Below are 25,277 nucleotides of genomic sequence, written 5' to 3'. Positions count from 1 at the left end.
AACATTTGCATGCTATACTATACTCTGCAGAAATAATAAGAGTTGCATGGTAGTACACTATAGACTATAACGAACATATAATCAACCAAGCTGTCTACACTGCAAGCTCAGGAAAGTGTCTTATACAGTATGTTCAATAATAAAATGGAAAGTTCCTGGATGCTAATCAATCAATAAAGTGCCCAGGTGTACTAACATACACAATATAGTAACAGATATGATGCAAAACACTCCAACTAGCTACTGCTTACATCACAGTGCACTATCAGTAGAGACCAGATAACCTTAGTTTACATGTTAGGGACTGTATCTTCTAGTGGAAAATGGCACTTGATTTTTGTGAAGTTTTAATGACATTAGTGTGTTAATCTAGACATCCTTTTTTTTTTTTTTTTTTTTTTTTTTTTTTTTTAAGAGTATACAACTTAAAACAGCAGGATACGTTTTGAAGTAAAACAAATGGTCCGGGTACTTTTGCGTCCATTCCTTTTTCTTTTTTTTTCTTTTTTCTTTATCGGTTTTAACACTGATGAATAGAATAAGCAGATACAAACTCATTTTCTGTTGACTGTTTCATTTTCTATTTAAAAAGGAATAAAGAGAAAGGGGAAATGGCTCAATTTTCATTTTCTTTTATTGTTTAAAAAAATTATTTATGGCTTGAATATTTGATATGCGCATGTGAGCGGCACTGAAACGCCCCTTTTATCTGATTGGTGAACCCGCCCCGTCTTCTGTACTGCATTAATCCTATCAACCTGCTTGAGAGATGCAAGCCACATCACTTGGCCATATGCTGACTGGGAGTTGGTCTATTATATAATATTTTTATTAACATTGTATGATTTTTTAGTACTTGTGTATTCGTGTCCTATTGATAAATGTAATGTAAAAAAAAAAAGAGTTATGTTGCTTTGGATAAAAGTGAATGCTAAATTAATATTTAGGCATCATGAACATGGATTGGAGTGGACATAAAATTCTAATAGATAAGATTTGGACACAAGGCGTACTGTAAGTCCGTCGGGACGTGGGACACAGAGTGTAAAATCAGGACTGTCCCTGTTATTGGGACGTCTATTCACCCTATCTCCATAAGTGAAATGTTCATATCTGTAAGCCGTAGATTGCTGATAGAGTGTGCTGCCGATATAATTGCCTCAGCCTGGATGAACATTTAGTAAATATATTATTAAATGTCAAAAATAAATTAACTTGTGTTAACTCATATTAACTCGTGGGGATTTTATACAAAGTGACGCAACTTTTTTAAATACATTTATCAATGGGACACGGCACTACAGTCACTACAGAATCATACAATGTTATTAAAAATAAAAATAATATATAATAGACCAACTCCCAGTCAGCATATGGTCAAGTGACGTGGCTTGTGATCTCTCACGTGTCGTCTATTAGAGCAGTGTTTCCCAACCACTGTCAGGTGTTAATTATCAAAATTCCACAAAATATATAAATGCATGAAAAAAATAAATATAATAATTTCAGGGATCCAACCTCCTCACCTTTCAGAGAAATTTGCCATTTTGAAACCATAATCGGTCACTTTTGTGATTGTGAAGAGCAATGATTAAACACCAGCACGTCACAAACACTTAATAAACGCTTTTTCGTCAATATAGTAAGCACGTCTTTCTGTTCTTTCCGCAAAGTACCGTTATTACTGCAATAAAAAATACCGCAGTAAAAAATTCTATGGCACACCACTATCCCACATAGGCTAACCATCGTCAATATTTTTCCTTTTCAGGAACTTGTCCATATTTTCTGTCCGTCTTAGCAGCATGTTTACATGTAATGTTTGAAATTCGGCTATGCAAAAAAAAACTAACCAAAAAAAAAAAAAAAAGAAAAAAATGACATAGGTAGGCTACGCTGTGTGAGGTCACATGTGGCAAGAGTGCTAAATGGGTAATGAAAAACAACAAATTTGCTTCTTTTCTAATTTATAGATTTGTTCTTGCAATGCCACAACAAATTACAGGGATGCAAACTCATGAGGGGCAAAAAAGGTAAGACAGTCACTGGTCCATGAAAATTTTTTCTGAGGATATTTTGTTTAAAGAATAAGCTAAAAGCACCAATTCCAGCTATTTTAGTGATTCAGGTTTATTCAAGTTTACAACTATGCGGAATTAGCTGCAAAATAAAGGGTATTTTGGTGAGGCTTGCTTCTGTTTCACAAATTTGTTCAATTTTATTAACTGATTAGTTCAGTGACCACTTCTGGAAATGTCACTAGGTGGTGACAAATGAGCGTCTTATGTGCTATGAGTGAGTCAGTGAATCATTTTGAGTCATTCATGACCGAAATCTACCAAGAGACTTTATAATGTTTAAGCATTAAAAGAACAAAGCAGATCTATAGTCTTCCTTCAGTCTGAGCATTATTTTTCATCCAAAAAGACAACAATAATAGTCTAATAATAGTGAGTTTCAATAACGTTCTTACCTTTTCCTTTATTAAAACTTGCATGGCTACAAATCTACTGACTTCAGTATAAGAATTATAAACACAAATCAGATCTACGGTATCATTTTCCTACATTAGCCTATTTAAACTGCTGAGCATGGCTTTTATCAGAAAAGACCACAATAATAGACAAATAATATAATTTTGAGTTTCAATAATGTTCTTTCGTCACTGTAAAGCACATTTCAATGAGTTGAGTCGAGGTGTCAATGCTCCGTTCAACGCCAGCATCAAGCGCCGCATTTTGCACATTAATCAATTAATATGTTTGATTTAGCCTATGTGAAAGGTGACTGGTTTAGAAGACTCTTGGATAGGGCAGGTAAATCATTTATAACCAAAGTTTACTGAATTAGCATAACATTACATTTACATATTACATATAATACATTTTACTTTTCTGCCAAGGATCTCTCATTGTCATTCATATGTACCTTGTAATAAACTTTGAATTGTAAATCCTGTAGGTCAATTAAAACTGCACAGTTTTTTGAGAAAATTAAAGGCAAAATCACCCAAAATTCTAAGCGCATCCTTGCACTTGGATAATTTCCTCATATTCAAACACTCATAAAAAGCTTTCCTTTAGAGGTTTGCTGACTCATTCAACGGATTATAGATAAGAGTGACCCTGACTGTTACTGTATCAATTTTCAAGTCATTTTACTGTACAGTGTTTGAAAAAATTAAAGGCAAAATCACCCCAAAAATCCATCCTAGCACTTGCATCACTTCCTCATGTTCAAACACATCATAAAAGTTTGCTATTAATATAATTAAAGGCAAAATCACCCCAAAAATCTAATTTTGTCCAGGTACGTGGATCAGATCCTCATATTCAAACACTCATTTTTGAAGGGTTTCTTGTTCAAACATCCCATGCTTATTAACATATGAAATTTAAACTCATTTAATGTAGTATTGGACAAAATCACAGGGAAATACTCTCCTGACATCATACACAGAATGTCTTCTTACATTTTACGTTTTATATGGTATTGAGATGAACTTAAACTTTAAAATGATCTATCTAAATGAAAATCCAGATACAACAAGTGACAGATCAGAGAGATAAGGAAAGAGAGTTGGTAACACAAAGAAAAATCAAAACGATGCAGTGTCATGTCCTTGTTTTAAAATGATCACACTTTTATAAATTCTTTGCTTTTCTTATTTCAGATAACAGCTATGTGCATCTTAAAAACAACAGCACTTTCGGCATGCTGTTGTACTCATGCACAACCCATCAGACTGCACAACAGTGTCTACTGTGGCTTCAGCACCTGTGGACATTTTTGTGGACTCTCTGCTGCACACTGATGCACACACCTAATACAATTAGCTTCTCATATTAGGTTTTTGTCTTATTAGTTAAAGATTACATATTTGCATTTGTATCTACTGTGACATGACATAGCACAGGTTACATAATACTTATCACACCATCTTTCTGTATTTCACTTTTTATAAAACTCTTGTTTAAATTGCATTAAGTTGTGTTGCAGTATTCTCATTATCAATCAATACTGTGCTTAAGGTGTCCTTGAGTGTCTTGAAAGGCACCTATAAATAAAATGCATTATTGTTATTATTATTAAAATTATTATAGGAGTAAGCTGGAGCAGAGGCTGCGGCAGAATGACACCAGGGAGTTCTGCAGAGGCATGAGGACCATCACTGGTTACAAGCTTTCTGGATAATAAAAACCAAAAAATAAAAACAAGGAAAGGAAAACTCGACAAAATATTGTCATTTTGTTTTTTGCATTAAAACATGAACATGACCGAGTCGAGAAGCACGTCTTTCTGTTCTTTCCGCAAAGTACCGTTTTTACTGCAATATGCGCGCACTTGGATTTAAATCACGGCTGGCTTGACCGTGCAATTCTGAACCGCGACTGGCTTGACCGCAGTTAATTTTTTTAGATGTAAAAAGTGTGCTGTGGCAGAAAAAAGGTTGGGAAACACTGCATTAGAGGCACCTCGCAACAACACCATGATGTGCCAAGCAGCAATATTCTAATACATATGGCATGAATAGTTTACAGTTAGTGGTGGTTCGGGACAATATTTAATGAAAATTGAGACAAATTTGCAGAGCGATCCCAACTCTAATTCTAGATTATAGGATTAAAGGAATAATTCACCCAAAAATGAAAATTAGCTGATAATTTACTCACCCACAGGCCATCCAAGATGTATCTGAGTTTCTTTCTTCATCAAAACAGAATTTAAGATTTTTAGGATTTCATTTCAGGCCTCCTCCTTTAAACAATGCAAGTGAATGTACTCCATTTTTTAATGGTCCAAAATGCATATTTAGGGTGCATCAAAATAATCGACACGACTCCAGTCGACAAATAAAGTTCTTCTGAACCCAAACGATTAATTATTTTTTAGAAACAAAACAATACTTATATAATTTTTAACTACAAATGTTCGCTTCCGTACATCTCTGTGACACACGCTCATGAGAGGGATGACGTAAGCTCGTTGGTAAGGTCACGGGTCAGGTGGAGGAGGAGGCAGGAAGCAAAGGAATGGACGCAAAAGTACACGGACCCATTTTCTGTCGACCATTTAATTTTCTATTTAAAAAGGAATAAACGAGATTGGGGGGAAAGGCTAAATTTTTGTTTTCCTTCAGTGTAAAAAAAAAAAAAATGAACGCCTTGAATATTTGATACGCACATGTGAGTGGCACTGAAACGCCCCTTTCATCTGATTGGTCAACTTGCCCCGTCTTCTGTATTCTACTGCCTTCAGCTAGAATTAGAGTTGGGATATCTATCACCATCACCATTGTGTCCTTGAGCAAGGCACTTAAATCCAGGTTGCTCCATGGGGATTGTCCCTGTAATAAGTGCACTGTAAGTCGCTTTGGATAAAGCGTCTGCCAAACGCATTAAAATGTATATGTAAATAAATTGCTCTGCAGATTTGTCTAAATTTTCATTAAAAATTGTCCTGAACCACCACTAACTGTAAACTATGCATGCCATATGTATTCGAATCTTGCTGTTTGGCACATCATGGTGTTGTTGCGAGGTGCCTCAAATGGACGACACGTGAGAGATCACAAGCCATATCACTTGGCCATATGCTGACTGGGAGTTGGTCTATTATATATTATTTTTATTTTTAATAACATTGTATGATTCTGTAGTGACTGTAGTGCCGTGTCCCATTGATAAATGTATTTAAAAAAGTTGCGTCACTTTGTATAAAAGCCCCACGAGTTAATATGAGTTAACACAAGTTAATTTATTTTTGACATTTAATAATATATTTACTAAATGTTCATCCAGGCTGAGGCAATTATATCGGCAGCACACTCTATCAGCAATCTACGGCTTGCAGAAATGAACATTTCACTTATGGAGATAGGGTGAATAGACATCCCAATAACAGGGACAGTCCTGATTTTACACGCCGTGTCCCATGTCCCGACGGACCAGTCGGGACGCCTTGTGTCCGAATCTTAACTATTAGAATTTTATGTCCACTCCAATCCATGTTCATGATCCCTAAACATTAATTTAGCATTCACTTTTATCCAAATCAACATAACTCTTTTATAAAGGTGTAATATGTAACATTTTACATGTAATATTCGCCTTTTTATTGAAAATATGTAGTACGACTCTGTAGACGCAACTTAAAAAATGAGCCCTATCCCGGACTTCCTAAGTTGCCTATTAAAGCCTGTAGACTGATTTTCATCCGAAGCGACTTGCAGTGTCGCTTATTGCCGGGAAAATCCCAAAGGAGTAACCTGGCATTTAAGTGCGCTTGCTCGAGAGACACATTGCCTGATGGTGCTCGCTCTTCCAACTCTAATTCTAACAGACGACAACAGAATGCAGACGACTAGGTAACGTTGATCATTAGAGATGGAATCCAGCAAACGTCTCAGCTCCCACGCACATGCACCGTACTCAACTATTCAAAGCGTTCATTTTGTTTTTTTACAGCCAAAGAAAAACAAAACATTTAGCTGAATCCCATCTGGCTAAGCGGGAACGTTGATTCGTGGTCGAGCAGAAAACTGCAGGATGATCGGCAGGACATTTGATTCCTGGAGTGGACCATTCGTTTGGTTCTTGGGGATCAAAACCGGCACCTGAATTGTGCATTCTTCTTAGTGGACAGGTAAGCTTACATCATCACTCGCATAAGCATGTGTCACAGATATAGTACCATAAGCGAATGATCTGTAGTTAAAAATTATAGCTAAGCATTGATCTTGCTTGCTAACAAATTGCAAGCTACCTTGCTTTGTAACTTTCAAATAATTTCAACGATCTTCTCTTTATACTAAAATGCTGATTCACAGTAACTGACATAATGTTCATCTGTAATTATTCAGCAAGGTAAACTACAATAACACATGAAATGAATGCTAGACAATGTTCAAGATAATGCAAAAAGACCCATTCATTAGTGTAACGTAACAAAATCACGGTTGTGATGGAATCACATCAATACTGAATTGTCTCAACATATTTATAATGTTCAGTCTATTTTATAAACAACTACTGTCATCATCCACCAAATTTAGCTAACAGCTATTGATAAAGCTGGCTAGCTAGCTAACACCGACAAAGGCTATCGTATAAATGCAGTCAATGTATCATGCAAAGAAAAGTGATTACTTCACAGTCTCACATAGTCAGACCTATATCCACACATTGTTTTAGCCCTGTTCCAGCACTGGAGTGTCAAATATAATATACAGTCTCAAAGTTTGTAGTAAAACAATCATAACTGTGTAATTTTAATTATGCTACCTCATCTGTAATTATGATGCCAGTGAATCACGTTCAGTCTCGCTTCCCTATGGAGTCATGCTCGCTCGCATCCCTATACAGTGTGTATGCGATTACGAGCAACAGGCTGCAGTTCACTTAACGGCCACAGGTGTCATTAATAACAAGGGTTTCTGAATCTTACATACTGCACCTTTAATTACATTTATCAATGAGACACGAATACGCAGGTCCTACTAAATCATACAATGTTATTAAAAATAAAAATAATATATAATAAACCAACTCCCAGTCAGCATATGGCCAAGTGATGTGGCTTGCGATCTCTTGGGCATCATCCATTAAGAGGCAACCACACTATGATGTGCCAAGCAGCAATATTCTAATACATATGGCATGCATAGGTTTCAGTTAGTGGTGGTTCGAAAATTTAGACAAATTTGCAGAACAATCCCAACTCTAATTCTGGCTGATAGGATTAAGGCAGTACAGAAGAAGGGGCGGGTTGACCAATCAGATAAAAAAAGCCATAAATAAATTTTTTAAACAATGAAAAAAACGAAAATTAAGCCATTTCCCCCTTTCTCCTTATTAATTTGTAAATAGAAAATGAAATATTCAAGAAAATGAGTTTGTATCTGCTTATTCTATTCATCAGTGTTAAAACCAACAAAGAAGAAACCACATTTTTCGTTTTTAATTTTTGGGTTACACAAAAGTATACGGACCAACAAATCAACAGCGTTAATACATTTTCTATTTATAAACATATTGGATCATGACATCATTTGACTATTGTGAAATGGCCCATATAGCTAAGCCACCATTTATTTATATCCTGCTTTTGAGGTCATTTATACCCGCAAGTCAATCCACTCTCTGTCTTTTGTGTCTCATTCACTAGTGTCTGATCAATGGGCTCATTTGGGAATCAATGTACATTTCCATTGTAGTGGTCTCAACACTCCATTTACCCTGATGCAGCTTCAAGAAGACAATGGCTCTATACACAAGAACGGTGCTGCATGCCAAACTAAGAGAACTGCTGCTTGACCAGTAGTGGAATTCTAAATATGAAAATAATCATTTGTTATGAAACATTGTGATCTTATCTATCAGGTTTCCTCACCTCTCTTCTGCCTGTTCCTTCTCTCTTAGCAGGTTCCTCATCTGCTCCTCGATGTGTCTCAGGTTCCCCTGAAGCTGCAGCTCTGGATCCTGGGAGTCAAGAGAAGCCCGACGGTCACTCCCCGTTTCAGTCGCATCCTGTCCTCTTACTCTTAGCAGCTCCAGAGTGCGCTGTTTCTCCTGGGACAACTCCTGAAGATAGAGACAGACTTTCATTATGGACCTAAGTCTGAGTAAACATCATGTTTAATTACTAGTGTGACTAGACCAAAACAATGAGGGGTGGACATGGAGTTTTTTTCAGTGGGTCCTAGGGTCACTTCTAATAGAGCTATTCAGGCATGACTTCGATTTGTAGGCCATCCCTGAAGATTAATTCTCCATGAGTTCCCTCAGGAATTCCCTATAGGTTTTTATAATGTCAGTTTTTGACTTGTGAGTAAAACAAGGTCTGTAGTTAACAAAGTTTCTACAATGGACTACAATGGATGTCCTTTTGGTCAGGTACATACACTCTTGCTTGAAGTAAGACTTCAAAATTCACAACTGAGGTATAACTGCGTGTACCCAGATAGCACACGTGCATCTCCAAGATGTCTGTTTTATATATTTTCATCTTGAAAGCATCACAATATAATTGACATCTGCTAAACATCTTAAAAAGATCAGATTTACAAACATTTTAAATTATAAATGTCACAAAGACATCTGCTAAATGTCTCATTGACAACTGAGACATACTTATTGGCACATATCTTATAGACGTATTGCAGATGAGCAAACAATGTAAAAAATAGGTCTTCCAGATGTAAACACACATCAAAAAGGCATCTGGGTGATGTATGTGTGCTATCAAGGAAATTTATGTTTTAGAACAAGATGTGAATGTCTGTTCAAGTAATTTTAACCACAGATCTTATTTTACTCATCCAAAACTGCTATTATAAAAACCCATAGGACATTCTGAGGGAACTCATGGATTGAAATGGCTTATTTTCTTCTGGGGTTAAGGACTGCAACCTGTACTGCTCATTTGTCACAACTCACAACTCATGTTTTCCAGCATTTTTTTTCCATTGCAAATTTTTGATAAGACTTTTTACTGTTGGTTGAATAATAAACCCCAAGGGACACAACAGAAGGCCTACAACTCATTAAACAAAGTGTATTTTAATCTCTCACAGCCTTGTTTTCAATAGAGTAAAATTACATATCTACCCTGACTAAGGTCTCTTGACCCAAGTTTTAGTGTATCACGACAAATTTGCAACACATTTGAAAATAACCCAGACTCAGAAACTACACTGCCCAATAGCAAGTCATATTTATAGTCTTCATAAGTTGGCAGAGTGTCTCCTTAACGAAATATTAGTTCAGCATAATGTCAAAATTGAGACCCCATACTGTAGCGTTAGTAACAGTTGTCCCATGTACTGTTTTTAAATACTCAGTCATTAGCAGAACCCAAACCCCCATCATCCAGTACAGTTGTTCTGATGTTATTCTCTAATTCAACTTCAACTGTCTTGATCTATATATATTTTTTTAAGGTTCATTATTTGATACCTCTAGAGATTTTTGCAGCAATGTGGTGACACTGTTAAGTTCTTCTTTCTCAGACTCCACTCCCTTCAAACACTGAGCGGTACCATCCAGATCTCTAACAACACAGAACAATACAAATGTTCAGGAATTGAAAAGCCTATTTAAACACATGCTGCAAACAAACTCCCCTTTATGTTTAAAAACCACCAGATATCTAGATATCAAGATTTAAAGACAAACATGCATAATATAACATACAGTACATAATTGAAATGTGAATGTATGAATGCAAGAAAGGATGAAAAATCTGAGTCAGCAAATGTGTTCGAAGAGGTATCTTATTGGATGAGAGTGTTGTACAGTTTAATCTGCTCCTGTTCTGCTCTCAACTCTTGAACCACATCTTCAAACTTCTGCTTTTCTTCCTCCAGCAACTGATTCAGTCTCTCTAGCTCCTACACACACACACACACACACACACACACACACACATGCACGTATAGTTCTCCATCAGTTACGTTGTGCATAAATTGCTTTCTTACAGTACATCTATACATATTTGTATCAAAATTGCGTTTATAAGAAATAAGAGAGCTAACCTCTTTCTGTTCTCTTTGTAAGCACAGTTCCTCAGTCTCTTCCATGAGCTTATCTAACAAAAACAAAGAAAAAAACACAGCATTTATACTTCAAGTAGAACCAGATCTTTGTAAGAAGAATTATTCACAACACAGGCTTTGGTTTAAAGCTTTAGTAAAAAGCTTGATGAAAAGGCATTGTAAATGTGCTTTTTGAAACCTTAATTTTAAGACAAGGATATGTGGACACGGTAATGTCATACCCAGGTATTCTTGCTTTTCCTTAGCCAGCTGTAGGCCCTGAGCTTCCAGACTTTCAATCATAGCCTCCCCCAACTGAGCGTTCTTCCAAGTGCTGTACAGAATAATCAAAATACACCACCATATCACTGATGTTAGGCCACTGTCTCAAGTAGCACACTCATAAACCCTCCTATTGTGTTCAGACTCTGTATACACCTTTTGCATTCGAGGGTCAGTTTTGACCCTGTGAAATTCAAGCTTATAAATCATTCATAACCCAATAGTTCATTAATAGGTTCCTAAATGTTCATACATGTAAAAAAGATTTATAATTTTGCCATATTCACTGACAAATATAAAAGTTATTAATTGATATGCCATTTTGTTTTTAGAAATAATAAAATGTCGATATTCATTGACATTTCAAAATATACATTAACTACAGCAAAACCAGTGTGATACATGTGAAGACATATTTTTTCATCAACATTTCTGTGAATTTTATCTAAATATAACAAAGTATAAATTTTATATTAACATCTAATGTGAGAATTAATAGTAATTTGAATGAATTGCATATTATTCATAACAGCATATTACTCATAATATCTGCTCAATACAACTTGGTGGTCAAAAGTTATTCTTTTTGAACTACACTTCATCAAAACAACAGTACAACTCAAGTATACAACATTAATAGTTCTTTACTATGTTTTTAAGCTAAATATATTCTATTTGCTTGCATGAACTGTCAAATGTTCATGCGTAAGTATGCTGCAAGCTGGTTCGGCATCAGATGGCTGCAGAGTAAAATGTGGACAAACTCCTCTTTTAAGCCCTATTTAGACTAATGTGTGGATGAACTTTTGCTCTCGTCACATCCCCTTTAGACTGTAGTACCTTTGATTTAGTTTATTTGTTATGTTTGTTACATCTGTCATGTCTGTTTTGTTCAGGTATGTGTGTGTTTCTATGTGTGACTGTATGTGTATGTGTGTGTGCATGATTGTAAACAAGATGCAGTCCCAGTTAGAGACAAAAAAGTGTGTGAGAGACTATGGGAAAGAGGCAAAATATAAGTGAAGTGTTTATAAGTAAAAATCTATTTCATAGATGTACAAAAAACAAAAAAACAAAAAAAAAAAAAAATCTACATAATATCATGTGTAAAGCCACAATTGGTGCCCGGGTCAAAATTTGATACACGAATGCAAAAGATGTAACAGTTTTTAAAAAATGGTTATACCTCTTAAACACAAAATGTTTTATGTGTATATTGATTGTATTGACAAAGTCCAGAAGTTTGGTTCCTGTACTAAAAACTATGTGGTATTTAAAAAATTATTATCTACCTCTCCCGGGTCAAAAATGACCCGAAAGCAATAGGAGGGTTAAGTCAAAATGAAAGGGTATTTACAGACTATAACACTTCAGTAATCAGACATATGCCTGAGTGAAACAGAAAAAAAAAAATTTGGGTGAATTTATATGTTGGGTGGGCTTTTATCCTTCAGCAATTGATTGGATGGTGGAAAGTGGGCAGTCCATAACAGAAGGTGGTTGGAATGAAGGGGTTGAAAATTAAAGAGGGCTTGATGACGCCAGCTAAAATGGAATGCTGTTACAAAGGCTGAGCAAGTTAGTATATTTTGATGAAAGAATAAGAAGATAAATATGTATTTGCTGTGGAATAACCAATGAGTTAGTGTGCAATAAGACCAGGAACATAAATGAAGAAAGTAGATGGGGTAAATTTTGATTTTATGTGACTTTAAATATGTGATTAGTGTTAAGCATGCTTGTGAAATTACAAGATATATGTACATTTTATAGAGCTGTAGTTGGAGACAGATCATCAAATACTCACACTTTTCCAGACTCCTGTAGCATCTCCACCCACTGATTTTGCTCTGACTCTGATTCAGCAGCCAGGACAATATTTCCCTGAACAGGACAAGCAGGAAACTCTAAGAATGTGTAATCTTGTGAGACATATTTTTTGTGCTTTTTGTTAAAGTCTGTTAACAATTACAAAAGAAAATGGGAATGTGGTGAATTGCATTGTAATAATATATTGTAAAAGAACCAAAAAGCTTTTACAGTGAAGTCCTCATGGTTGATAACCATTGCGAACGGCATGCCTTGGTCCTCTCTTGGCTCAACGACGCATCCACCCAGTGGGATCACCCCCTTACAAGGAGGAAAAGATTGTAATCTCTGGTTGATCAGTTTATTATTTATTTTATACTATAAAATATTTAGCTAGTTCTATATGCTACTGAAAAATTAACAGATGTAAAGGATATACGGATTATATGCTGATCACTTTTTTTTACAAATATTATTTTACAATCCATTGTCCATAAACATACAGCTCTATTAAATGTCAATGATTTGTGCACCTTAGGGTGAATGTTGAAGTATCTATTTGTCTCGAAGTTTTTTTTCTCATTCTCAGCATAATATAACAGGAAGCTATCCTTAATGATGAAAAATCTGTTATGAAAGAAAAAACATTGATTATGACATTCAGACCTGAAATGAGATATTCTGAAATGAGAAAAACACACAAACATAATAAATACAATTCAAAAAACAATTTTCTTGCTGAGTATTTTTGTCTTGTTTTCCAATAAAAATATCTAAACATTCTAAAAACAAAAAAACAAACAACCAAAAAAAAAAAAAAAAAAATTCACTTGAGAAGCCAACTGACATAAAATACATAATTAAGTAGTGTTTATGCTTATAAGAAGAACATTTTTTTTTTTTTACAAATGGGGTAAGAAAAAAAAAAATTTAATTCAAAGGGAAAACAAGTTTATATTTCTTACCCCATTTGCAAATATTGTTTTTCTTGGTTTAAGCATAAAACTCACCAAATATTGTTAGACTGCTCTGAAAACAAGACACTTCCCTTTCAAGAAGGTAATGCTGCAAAGCTGATGCTGTGCGAGTATCACGCAGGGGGCTCTGATCTTGAAACCCTATACCATCATACCAATTTGACTGGCTGGTGAAGCTTGGTGCTCTGCCTATGCTGATGTCATAGTAAGCATATAAGCCAGAGCCCAGCTACACCTTCAGAATTTTCCTCTTTCAGGGCTGTGTAGACATTTCTTGTACCTCTGGAACTCTAAATCAATGCTTCGCTGTTCATCTTGCAACCGGTGAGCGGGAACGAGTTCTGCTCTTCTCCCTGTGTATGCCAGCAAAGAAGCACCTCTTCAAAACTATTCTGGGTTTGTAGTGTGTTTTCATTGCACTCCAAAACGAGTATAATGAAGAAAACTAAATGAGCCACTTGCTGAAAAGTACATCTTTTTAAAAACAGAATGTGTTTTCCACCTGCGAGCGATACATCCCTCTGGCTGACGGGCTTGAGTGACGTCCTCTAACAGTGCTCATTAAGACTGATTGCATTCAGTGTAAGCGTTTGAATCTCATGAAGTTTGGATCAAGCGGCTTGCTTTCATTCTGAAAACCGAAGCCGCTCCCTCTCTTCCCTCTCACTCCTCTGTAGCTCTGGAGGGACCGTATGAGTAAGGCATGAGCGGAGAGGATTTAATAGAGCATGGATATTTTAGGAGGATTTCTCAAGGCTCAAGCCTTGCGTACCACCTTTTTCTCTGTATTAAGCAATTTGCCTGTTCGGTACACGCATTGTATGTAGCCTGGGCTGAGCCCTCGCTGACACCGTGCTCGCTGAGATTGATTGTGTTCATGGCGAACAAATGAAAATATGAGTGAGACGCGGGAGGTTGGGATACGGAGCATGAAGGTTTTAGGGGGTTTTTCGCCAGGTCAAACCTTGTGTGCCTCCTTTTTCTCCATATGAAGCAGCTTTGCTTAAACGTGAAGATCTATACCCTACTATCGGAGCGCATGATACGATCACGTTCAGCAGAGATGCTTGCTGGGCTCTCATTAGTGAAAAATGTATGCCCTCAGATGAGGAGCTTGCCGTTTTTTCCCCCCGAGGGTGAGAAATGGGTCAAAGCGGCCTCTGAGTTCCTTGAAGTTCTCACTTGAGCCCTGAAAACAGGTTCATCTGGATCAAGAGCATCTTGCTGCCCAAACAGTAAGTTCCCATTCCCATACAGTCCTTTCTTCTATGCTTGACAATGTTCAAGCTGGAGAGAACCCTGCCACTGAAAAAAAGCCAAAGGACTTCACAGTGTCGGCACGCCTTCGAAAGTTGCACACTTTGACTTGATGTTCTCCCCTTTCAGTGATAATTCAGGTCTCGGGTACAGCTGCCTTTGTGGTGCATATGATAAGCACCATGCCACATATTGGCACTCTGGTCACCAAGATCTTTGCCCAAGAAATTGGCAGATTTTACTGTTGTTGACGCCATACCAAAAGATGGCTGTATCGCAACACTGTGTCACCAAAGCAGCCCTCTCGGTTTCCCCACTGTTTTGACTGTGCTGATGCCATGCCAGAGAACTGCCAAGTCACAAAACAAACTTAAATCCTTAAATCCTCATTGTGAGCGCTTTTCCCGCTTTTGTATGCCGGGAATGAGAACACTATTTTCAGTTTTTGCTGTTTGATATGTCAGAAATCTGCCATGCCCCAACATGACTGACAGACCTCATAGCAGCCCAAAGGTGAGTGGTGTTTAGCCACTGGCAGCCACACACTGAGCACAGTCGAACAAGGCTATGTACTTCGGTTCATAAGGTGACCACCTCACCTCAATAGCATTCTGTCCTCCACTGTACAGTGTGGGAATCACTGATTTTATACTCAGAAATACAATACAATATCCCCTCAACAAAGATACAATAGAGGATGTACCAGCGTGCATGGCACATAATGGCTTCTACAGCAGTAAATTTTCTGGTTACCAAGTAGGGCGTGGGCTGTGGCCCATATTGGACTTGAGGCACTTGAATTGGACACTTATACTGTAATACTCCATTTAAGATAATTGCTCAAAGACAGATTTTGTCTCATGTCCATCTACTAGACTGATTTGTGTCAAGCGATTTGCAGACGCATATGCGTAGATATCTCCTTGCTGCATGCCATTCTTGAGATTCGCTTTCAAGGGGACTGCATTCCAGCTTAAGGTCCTACCCTTCGTGTTGTCCTTGGTCCTCCACATGTACGAAATGTGCAGAATCGAACGCTCAGCTGAGGCCGAGCGGAGTCCATATGACCTCAACGATTGGCTGCTGATAGCTTATTTAAAGGTACAAGTGTGCAAGCATAGACTGGATGCAAGTGCATTAGGGCTTCAAGGGCAAATGGACAGAGAGCATGTGACTGCCCAGACAACAATTTTCTTTCCTAGGAATAAACTCGACTCAGTAACTTGACTGACAGACTGTTTGGTCCATTCTCCTACACTTGACAAGGTTCAAGCTGGGGAGAACCCTTCTGTTGTGTTAGTACCCACGAGCACTGGGCTTGATAGACGCTGCACCTTCACCTCGTAGTGATGCGTCGTCATGATAGATATATGGAGGAAAGCCAAGTTTTACCAGAAAAGTGTGACAAGGGAACATCGCTGTTATGTGATGAGAGATACGCTCTCCCTCCCTTCAGTGGGAAAATCCTGATGGTGTATAGCTGGGCTCAGGCTTATATTCTCACTATGATGTCAGCATAGGCAGAGTGCCAAACTTTACCTTTACCAGCCAATCAAACTGACATGATGGTATTGGTTTTCAAAGTCACCACCCTCCTTCTGATGCAGTGTCTCTTTCTCTCCTTTTAGGTAACCAGTAGTACGTATTAACCGAGACATTAATGTCTTATGTCATTCTGCTTCTAAAGTATATATACATACATATATATATATATATATATATCGATCCACCGATCAGCCACAACATTAAAACCACATGCCTAATATTGTGAAGGTCCCCCCTGTGCCGCCAAAACAGTGCGGTTGTCTGAGTTACCGTAGACTTTGTCATTCGAACCAGTCTGACCATTCTCTGTTGACCTCTCTCATCAACAAGGCATTTCCGTCCACAGAACTGCTCTATCTCACTGGATGTTTTTTTTTTGGCACCATTCAGAGTAAATTCTAGAGACTGTTATGTGTGAAAATCCCAGGAGATCAGCAGTTACAGAAATACTCAAACCAGCCCGTCTGGCACCAACAATCATCCATGCGATTATCTAATCTGCCAGCAGTGCAGTGGATAAAATCATGCAGATATGGGTCAGGAGCTTCAGTTAATTTTCACAAATTTCACAAATGCGATCTCAGTGATTTGGACCATGGCATGATTGTTGGTGCCAGATGGGCTGGTTTGAGTATTTCTGTAACTGCTGGTCTCCAGGGATTTTCACACTCAACAGTCTCTAGAATTTACTCAGAATGGTCCAAAAAAAAAATTTAAAAAAAATACATCCACTGAGGGGCAGTTCTGCAGATGGAAACGCCTTGTTAATGAGAGAGGTCAACAGAGAATGGCCAGACTGGTTCGAACTGACAAAGTCTACAGTAACTCAGATAACAGCTCTTTACAATTGTGGTGAGAAGAATAGCATCTCAGAATGCAATTCTGTGATGTGGGTTGGTGCTGTTTTGGCGGCACGAGGGGGACCTACACAATATTAGGCAGGTGGTTTTAATCGGTGTTGTGGCTGATCGGTGTATATACAGTGCTGCTTGAAAGTATGTGAACCTTTTGAGCATTTTGGAATTTTCTATGTTTTTACCATTATTTCTTTATTTAATCAGAACCAGTATTTTTTTATATGAAATAACAGTTGTATGTTTATCAATTCCATATATATATATATATATATATATATATATATATATATATATATATATATATATATATATATATATTTATCAGTTGTGTAGTCAAAAGACTAAATTAAACATATTTTTATGTAAACTTTTGTAGGTGCAAAAGTTAGTGAACCCTGAGCTGCATTGCTTAAAATGAGCAGGTAAATACAATTAGGTGGGACACAATTGGTGGCTAAATTAACCAATGAAATGAGAGATCTTTAGGGAAGAAATTGGGCAGCACTGATTGAAACAGAGATAAAACCAGGTCAGTTTAGTCTTACCAAAGTGAACCCATACAGGTCATTCATTCCGAGAGGAAAATAAATCTCAGAGGACCTCAGGAAGAGGGTAGTGACAGCACATTTGTCTGGGGAAAGTTATAAATTCATCTCAAAAAAATTTGAGCTCCATTGGTCCACAGTGAGGCAGATCATCTACAAATGGAGAGCACTGAAAATTACTGCAACTCTGCCTAGAAGTGGATGACCTTCTAAAATATCCACAAGAGCTGCAAGAAAAGTGATAATTCAGATAAAAGCCAACCCAAACATAACATCTAGGGATTTGCAGACCTCTCTTGCTGCATCTGGGAGACATGTGCATGCTTCCACAATAAGAAGAAAACTCCATCAACATGGTTTTAATGGGAGGGTTGCTAGGAAGACACCTCTGCTCTCAAAAAACAACAAAGCTGCCCGTCTCAACTTTGCCAGAGAGTACCTGGAGAAACCTGAAGCTTTCTGGAAGTCCATTCTGTGGACAGATGAGTCCAAAATTGAACTGTTTGGTCACAACCAAAACTGCCACGTTTGGCGAAAAGTCAACACTGCATACCACCATAAGAACCTTTTCCCAACAGTGAAGCATGGTGGTGGGAACATTAAGATCTGGGCCAGCTTTTCGTCCTCGGGACCTGGACAACTCCACATAGTCCAGAGAATCATGAATTCTGAGGAATATTGTAAAATCCTGAAACATAACTGTAAGGGAGTTCAGTGGAAAGGAGGAGGTGAGAACCGGCTTGACAACTTAAATAATAATTTAATAAACAAACAAAACACACAACTATACCCACAACTCGCGGACGGCGGCCGTTCCCCGCGTCCGGGTGGTCGGGCTACTCCATCCCCCGTCGGACGGCAGCGGCTCTCCCCTGGGTGGACGGCAGTGTCGAGGACTCTGTGACGGGAATCCCTCCTCCTTCCCGGGTTTCGGCACCAGTGTAAGGGAGTTCAGTGGAAAGGAGGAGGCGAGAACCGGCTTGACAACTTAAATAATAATTTAATAAACAACTAAACAAAACACACAACTATAAACACACAGTACAGCTGTCTGTCATTCTCTCTCTCTCGAACTGTCGTCCCCGGCCGCCTTTATCCCTCGCGCGCCCCATCAGGCTGATTGGGGACCGGGTGTATCTCATTCCAGCCCGGCCCCGCCCTCCTCGGCTCTACAATAACCTCAATCCAGCATTTGTGAAGTTAAAGCTTGGCCGAAAATGGATCATGCAACATAATGATCCGAGGCATTCCAGCAAAACAACCAAAGAATGGCCGAGGAAGAATAAGATTCGTGTTTTGGATTGGCCCAGTCAAAGTCCGGACCTGAATCCTATTGAAATGCTGTGGCGGGACCTGAAGCGGGCAGTTCATACCAGATGCCTATCCAACCTCACTCAACTGGCTGCGTTCTAAAAGGAGGAGTAGGAAAAAGTCCCCCAAAGCAGATGTGAGAGACTGATTAGTCGCTACAGAAACCATTTGGTTGAGGTTATTGCTGCGAAAGGAGGTGCAATACCCTATTAACTGAAGGGGTTCACATATTTTTGCACCCATGAAATCTGAGTTTTTGTTAAATAAACCACTTATCAATGACAATATATCATTTTCTTTTGTTTGAGTCCATTATTTGGAATGTCAGTATTATGAATTGGGGTATAGATTAACATTTAATAAGGTTATTTTAGTATTTTTTACAAAAATGCTGACTATCTCTGTAGAGTTCACAAACTTTCTATATATATATATATATATATATATATATATATATATATATATATATATATATATATATATATATTACTGGTAAATAAGACAAAAATATTCACTAAGAAAATTTTATTTTTGTTGTATAAATAAGTCTTCACTTATGTCAGTTACTAAAAAAAAAAAAAAACCTTCATTGTTTCCATTACAAATGTATTCTTTCATTTTCTTTCGGAAATTAGAAAATAGCCCTAAACTTTACTTTCATGTTCCTGGAGGTGTGCAGTGTTGATCTAGGCAGATGACATAATGACTTTGCTTGCCATCTATAAATTGATCTTTGCAAGCCCTAATGTACAAAACTAACCAGCAGCACAGAATGTTCTCATAGATCTGATTTACTCAGATTAAGAGCATATTTAAAGCATTTCAGTACAGTAAGTCATAAAATGATGGGTTACTCAATATCTTCTAAGCTATTAAAGCTTTTAAAGTGCATTATACAACAAGTCACCACGCAAAAATACAATGTCCTTAAATCTAATGCATACATTTCCTTATACAGCAAAAAAATAAATAAAAAATAAATAATAATAATAATAATAATAATAATACATTACAGCTCCTGCCTCACTGTTTAACAAATACCACCTAGAATACTATTACATTATATGCTTTACAGTGGGGTCCAAAAGTCTGAGACCACATGTGAAGTGCTTTTATTTTGCATTTTTAATGCATAACTTTTTAATAAAAATTATATTATCAGCACAACAATTTGAGTAAAAGGTTAAATTAAAAAGCAGATGAATTTCTAAATTAGTTTTTGATATTTCCCCGTTTAGCTGTAGTGCACTTGACAAGTTTGTGCAAAAAACAACATGCTATCCCAGCATGATTTGAGAATGTTCCAAAGAACATACGTATATGTTTTAATGAAAGCTGGAAAACTGAGCCATTTTACAAAAGAGTAAACATGGTCAATGTCAGAAATGTACCTAACTTTGATTATACATATATAATAGGGCAGAATTTTTTATGTTTTTTAATTTTACATTATAGTTTTTCTTAATTTAAAATTTTCTAAATCCTAAAATAATCTGTTTATTTCCAAGTTAACAGGGAAAAATTACAATTTTCAATATGGTCTCAGACTTTTGGACCCCTCTGTATTTCTGTAATATTCATTAGCACCTCATTATTGTCAAAAAAATAAAACAATTAAACAAATTATATTTATAAAATAAAAAAAGTTTTTTTTTTTTAAACATTGAATGTGAAGTCCTACTTTTTTCAAGATTGTTACCTGCGAGACCACTTGGCCGAGGGCCTCCCAAAAGGTCTCTTCCACAGGACTCCATACAGTTGCACTTTGGTGCTGATGTCCAGAGCGTCTGAGTCTCCTTGCTCCATGGAGGTCCAGGGCGAGAATATGGAAGGTTTAGAAGAGGAAAACATAGTGACTCTTTGACAGGAAGTGGGAGACGAGGAGGTGTGGTATAAAAATGTCAATAAAGTCTAAATAGTAGCACATACACTCTCCAATAATCCCACACACACATAGATATGCTCAAACAGACAAAGCTTTTGTGGACCTGCTCCAGTAATCCAACGATGTGGAATGATGTATCCGTCAATAGTGGTATCAGCTAGTTTCAGACAGTGTGGAAATAAAACCAGAGAGGGAGGGATGATAGGATAGATAGGCGGGTTAGACCAAGAGGCTTTGGGAGAGAGCATTTTTTCATTAATCTAGCAGCCGTCAATGCGATATTTTGAAGGGAAAAGCTATTACTTTATTTAGATTACCTCGCTTGTGATGTTGGATCTTTTGATAAATGGGTAGTTGACGCATTACAGATCCACAAGCTTTTTTAACAACATCAAGATTTTAGGTGAAATTTTACAATAAGGTTGTAAATGCTAGTCTTTTACTGTAAATTCTTAATAGGTTTTTTTGCCCCATCCATAAGAGTATATTTTCAAAAATACAGGAAGGGCTAGCTCTAAAGGTGACTGTAAAATATAGCATTATGCAAAAGTACCCATGGACAGTTGGCTTTTACAGAGCAACCCATGACTGGAATATACTGTATAATTTCAGCTGAATTAAAAGATCTAAAAAGTATACGTGTTTCCTCTAAAAAGTAAAAAATCTGGGTAGTGTCCAATCAAAATTGTGAACATGGCATTTTGTATGTAGTTTTGCTATAATATTGAATTAAGTGTGCTCGTTGTGTTTGATTTTGTATGTTTTGGGATTTTAAATATGGGATATGACTTAGTGTTTTAGATGTGTGGTGATGGTATGTTTTTAAAGTATATATTATAATGTATAGACTGTTTTTCTTTGGCTTAGTGTGGGGTTTTACATTTAACATCAACCTGCCCAGAGACAGCTAAATCTGGCTAAAATACGTTGGCTGCAAATTGCAGCCTTGGGAGGTAAGTAGACATCAAGGCATATCTGAATCAAATAACTGTGTTACATCCTGCCTTCTGAGATGCCTTCAGCTGGTGAGTTTTTAAAGACGGTATAGATTCAACTTTCACTGGTTGGTTGAAAAATAAACATGCCACCTAACTGAATGGCTGAAAGCTGTAAATAGTGTATAAATGTCCCTTTTTTTTTCAACTTGTAATTTGTAGAGAGAAATAAGCATTGTATTTTCAAAACATTTGCTTAAGTATGTCTACAGCTTACTTGAATTAGTTTTCAATCAAGAGACATGATGTCATGGTGCATTGGAAGGCTGTCCGAAAAAGAGGTAGACAATATATCGGTTTTGCTGAATAATTGGTGCCGACAGTTGCTCTTTGGAACAATCGGTTATCTGCAAAAAACTATGCCACTAATGTTTCTTTCTTTCTTTTTTTTTTATTTATTTTTTTTTATTCCTTTGTGGCCAGTGCTGGAGGATTTTACCATTAAAGCAGCTTGGTTCTAAAGTATAACAGCGGCCCCTAGATGTGTAATAAAAGCAATCACTGACACCTTGTGGGGATTTGCTATATCTAAATCTGTCATCATTGACAATATTGAAGTGGTCCTTTCTCCATCACTTTATTACTGAAACTAAATCACTGCTGTGTGTGTCTGTGGTGTGTGCGTCAATGTAATGACTTTGGGGGGACACATCGCAAAGTTTCCGCCCTTCCAACCGGTGTTTATGCTGGTTAATGCTGTATTAATGGTAAATGTGTTAATCGCGATTTAGAAAAATTAACATGTAAAACTTTAATTAATCGTGTGCGTTAGCACCTTAATTTTGACATCTCTAATATATATATATATATATATATATATATATATATAGACTGATGAGCCAAAATATTATGACCACTCACAGGTGAAGCAAATCATTTTGCTCATCTCTTTCCAAGGCCACATGTCAAGGTCTGGGTAGATTAGATGGTAAGTGAACAATCAGTTCTTGTAGTCAACATGTTGAATGCAGGAGAAATGGGCAGGCGTAAAGACCTGAGTGACTATGACAAAGGCCAAATTGTTATGGTCAGAGACTGGATCAGAGCATCTCTGAAATGGCAAGGCTGTGAAACAAGGTCGCTTGGTCCAATAAGTCCTGTTTTCTTTTACATCATGTGAATGGCCGTGTACGTGTTTGCCGTTTACCTGGGGAAGTGATGGCACCAGGATGCACTGTGAAAAGAGGACAAGCCGGTGGAGTGAGTGGATCTGCTGCTAATGTCTTGATTTCAGATACCACAGGACACCTTCAGGAGTCTTGTAGAGTCCATGCCTTGGCAGGTTGGCACTGTTTTGGTGGCACACATAGGACCAATAGCATATTAGGCAGGTGGTCATTATGTTTTGGCTCATCAGTGAATACGCAAAACACTTCATCTGGTGAATAAATAGGCGATAAAAAGCTTAATTTGGTAAATAGCCTACTGTAGAGCTGAGGAGGGCGGGGCTGGGCTGGAATGATGCACGCCCGGTCCCCAATCAGCCTGATGGGGCGCGCGAGGGATAAAGGCGGCTGGGGACGACAGTAAGAGAGAGAATTACAAGCAGCTGTACTGTGTGTTTATGGTTGTGTGTTTTTGGTTAAGTTTATTATTAAACTATTATTTATATTCTTAAGCCGGTTCTCGCCTCCTCCTTTCCACTGAACCCCCTTACACTGGTGCCGATACCCGGGAAGAAGGAGGGATTCCCGTTGCAGAGTCCTCGACACTGCTGTCCACCCAGGGGAGAGCCGCTGCCATCCAACGGGGGACAGAGTAGCCCGACCACCCGGACGCGAGGAACAGCCGTCCGCGAGGCGAGTGGGGGCGGGACTCCCCGACCGCCTGGAGCGAGGGAGCCACTGCCGGGGCGGAGGAGTGCCCTGCCATCCCTCGGGAACGCGGAGGGGTCGAGAGAAGACCACCGTCCAAGGGGGGAGGAGGGAAGCGACTCCCCGACTGCCTGGAGTGGTAGGACCGCTGCCAGGGGCGGAGGAGTGTTCTGTCCGCTGGGGGTCGGAGGTCTGAGGTCTGACTCCGGTCCGCCCGAGGAGGAGTGGCTGCCGTCCGCCTGAGAGGGTGGAGGAGTGATCGAGGACCACGCGACGGCGCATCAGAGAACCGGTGAGTTTCTTTTTCTCTCTCTCCTCTCTCTCTCTCTCTGTCACTCCGTGTTGGCCTTTCCCTCGCCTATTTTGTGTTGTTTTTGTTGTTTTTCCCCTCCTGTCTCCTCCCAGGTCGAGGAAGGCAGGGATGACCCGCCAGCAGTCGGGGCATAAAGCACACCCCCGGAGAGGAAGGGGGGATGTACGTCATGCCGGGGGCTCCCCGGCCTGAGGCAACGCCGGGAGGAGTGTAGAGCCGAGGAGGGTGGGGCCGGGCTGGAATGACGCATGCCCGGTCCCCAATCAGCCTGATGGGGCGCGCGAGGGATAAAGGCGGCCGGGGACGACAGTTCAAGAGAGAGAGAGAATGGGAGGGCTCTTCCGCCCTTGGGATCGCCGCCATGTGGTCCTCCGCAAGCCAGTCGGCTTCCTCCAGCGACACCGGGCGGTGGCACTGGACACACTCCGCTGTCCCCTTTGGCAGTCGATGTATTAATTGCTCCAGTACCACCTGGTCGATGATCCCGTCGACGGCGCGGTCCACCGCTAGCAACCATCTTTGGCAGGCGTCGCGGAGCCGTTGGGCGAAGGCAAACGGGTGGTCGGAGCTCTCCAGCTTCAGGCTCCGGAAGAGTTGACGACTTTCTTCCGGACTCCGACCAACCCGTTGCAGGATGCTTTCTTTAAGTCTCCGTAAGCCAGGAGGCTCGTCACTGGCAGTTGTTGAGCCGCGAGCTGGGCTTCCCCGGACAGTAGCGGGATGAGTCGGGCCACCCACTGGCCGAGCGGATCCAGGAATGCCTCTGGGTCGTCCGCCGCCCGCATCTTCTGTAACGCAGGCGGGGGTAACAGCGTGTGGGTGTCCGGGGTCGCGGCCGGGAATGCATCCTGGCTGAGGAGGCTCTGGATCGCCTGTCGGTCCTCTGCTTGAGCGCGCATGAGCTCCACAAACCAGCATTCTTGATCTTGCCGGAGCTCAAGCAGGGATTGCTGGTGGCTCCGATGTAAGCCAGCGAGGGCTTGGAGGATCTCAGCCAACTGGGAGGACTCTACGTGGTGACTTCCGTCCATCTTCAAACCTTTTTCCTGGGTTTCGGCACCAGTGTAAGGGGGTTCAGTGGAAAGGAGGAGGCAAGAACCGGCTTAAGAATATAAATAATAGTTTAATAATAAACTTAACCAAAAACACACAA

The 25,277-nt window shown here is 39.0% G+C and overlaps 1 protein-coding gene across 3 annotated transcripts in view; it reads right to left on the bottom strand.

The window, feature by feature from the left end:
* Nucleotides 1–21,094, bottom strand: part of LOC127455207 (pleckstrin homology domain-containing family D member 1-like) — a 34,541-nt gene extending 13,447 nt beyond the window's left edge. For all 3 annotated transcript variants that reach the window (XM_051722903.1, XM_051722904.1, XM_051722905.1), the window contains exons 1-9: nt 20,817–21,094; nt 13,159–13,252; nt 12,857–12,946; nt 12,624–12,700; nt 10,777–10,868; nt 10,535–10,587; nt 10,296–10,390; nt 9,957–10,050; nt 8,392–8,582 (exon numbers count right to left, since the gene is read on the bottom strand). In XM_051722903.1, coding sequence (XP_051578863.1) covers nt 8,392–8,582; nt 9,957–10,050; nt 10,296–10,390; nt 10,535–10,587; nt 10,777–10,868; nt 12,624–12,700; nt 12,857–12,946; nt 13,159–13,252; nt 20,817–20,968 — 938 coding nt within the window. In that variant the 5' untranslated portion in view covers nt 20,969–21,094. The remainder of the gene's footprint in view (nt 1–8,391; nt 8,583–9,956; nt 10,051–10,295; nt 10,391–10,534; nt 10,588–10,776; nt 10,869–12,623; nt 12,701–12,856; nt 12,947–13,158; nt 13,253–20,816) is intronic.
* Nucleotides 21,095–25,277: the final 4,183 nt, after the last annotated feature.

The sequence above is a fragment of the Myxocyprinus asiaticus genome, chromosome 17, assembly GCF_019703515.2.
Source record: "Myxocyprinus asiaticus isolate MX2 ecotype Aquarium Trade chromosome 17, UBuf_Myxa_2, whole genome shotgun sequence".
NCBI lineage: Eukaryota > Metazoa > Chordata > Actinopteri > Cypriniformes > Catostomidae > Myxocyprinus > Myxocyprinus asiaticus.
This window is presented reverse-complemented; position numbering and strand designations above follow the sequence as displayed.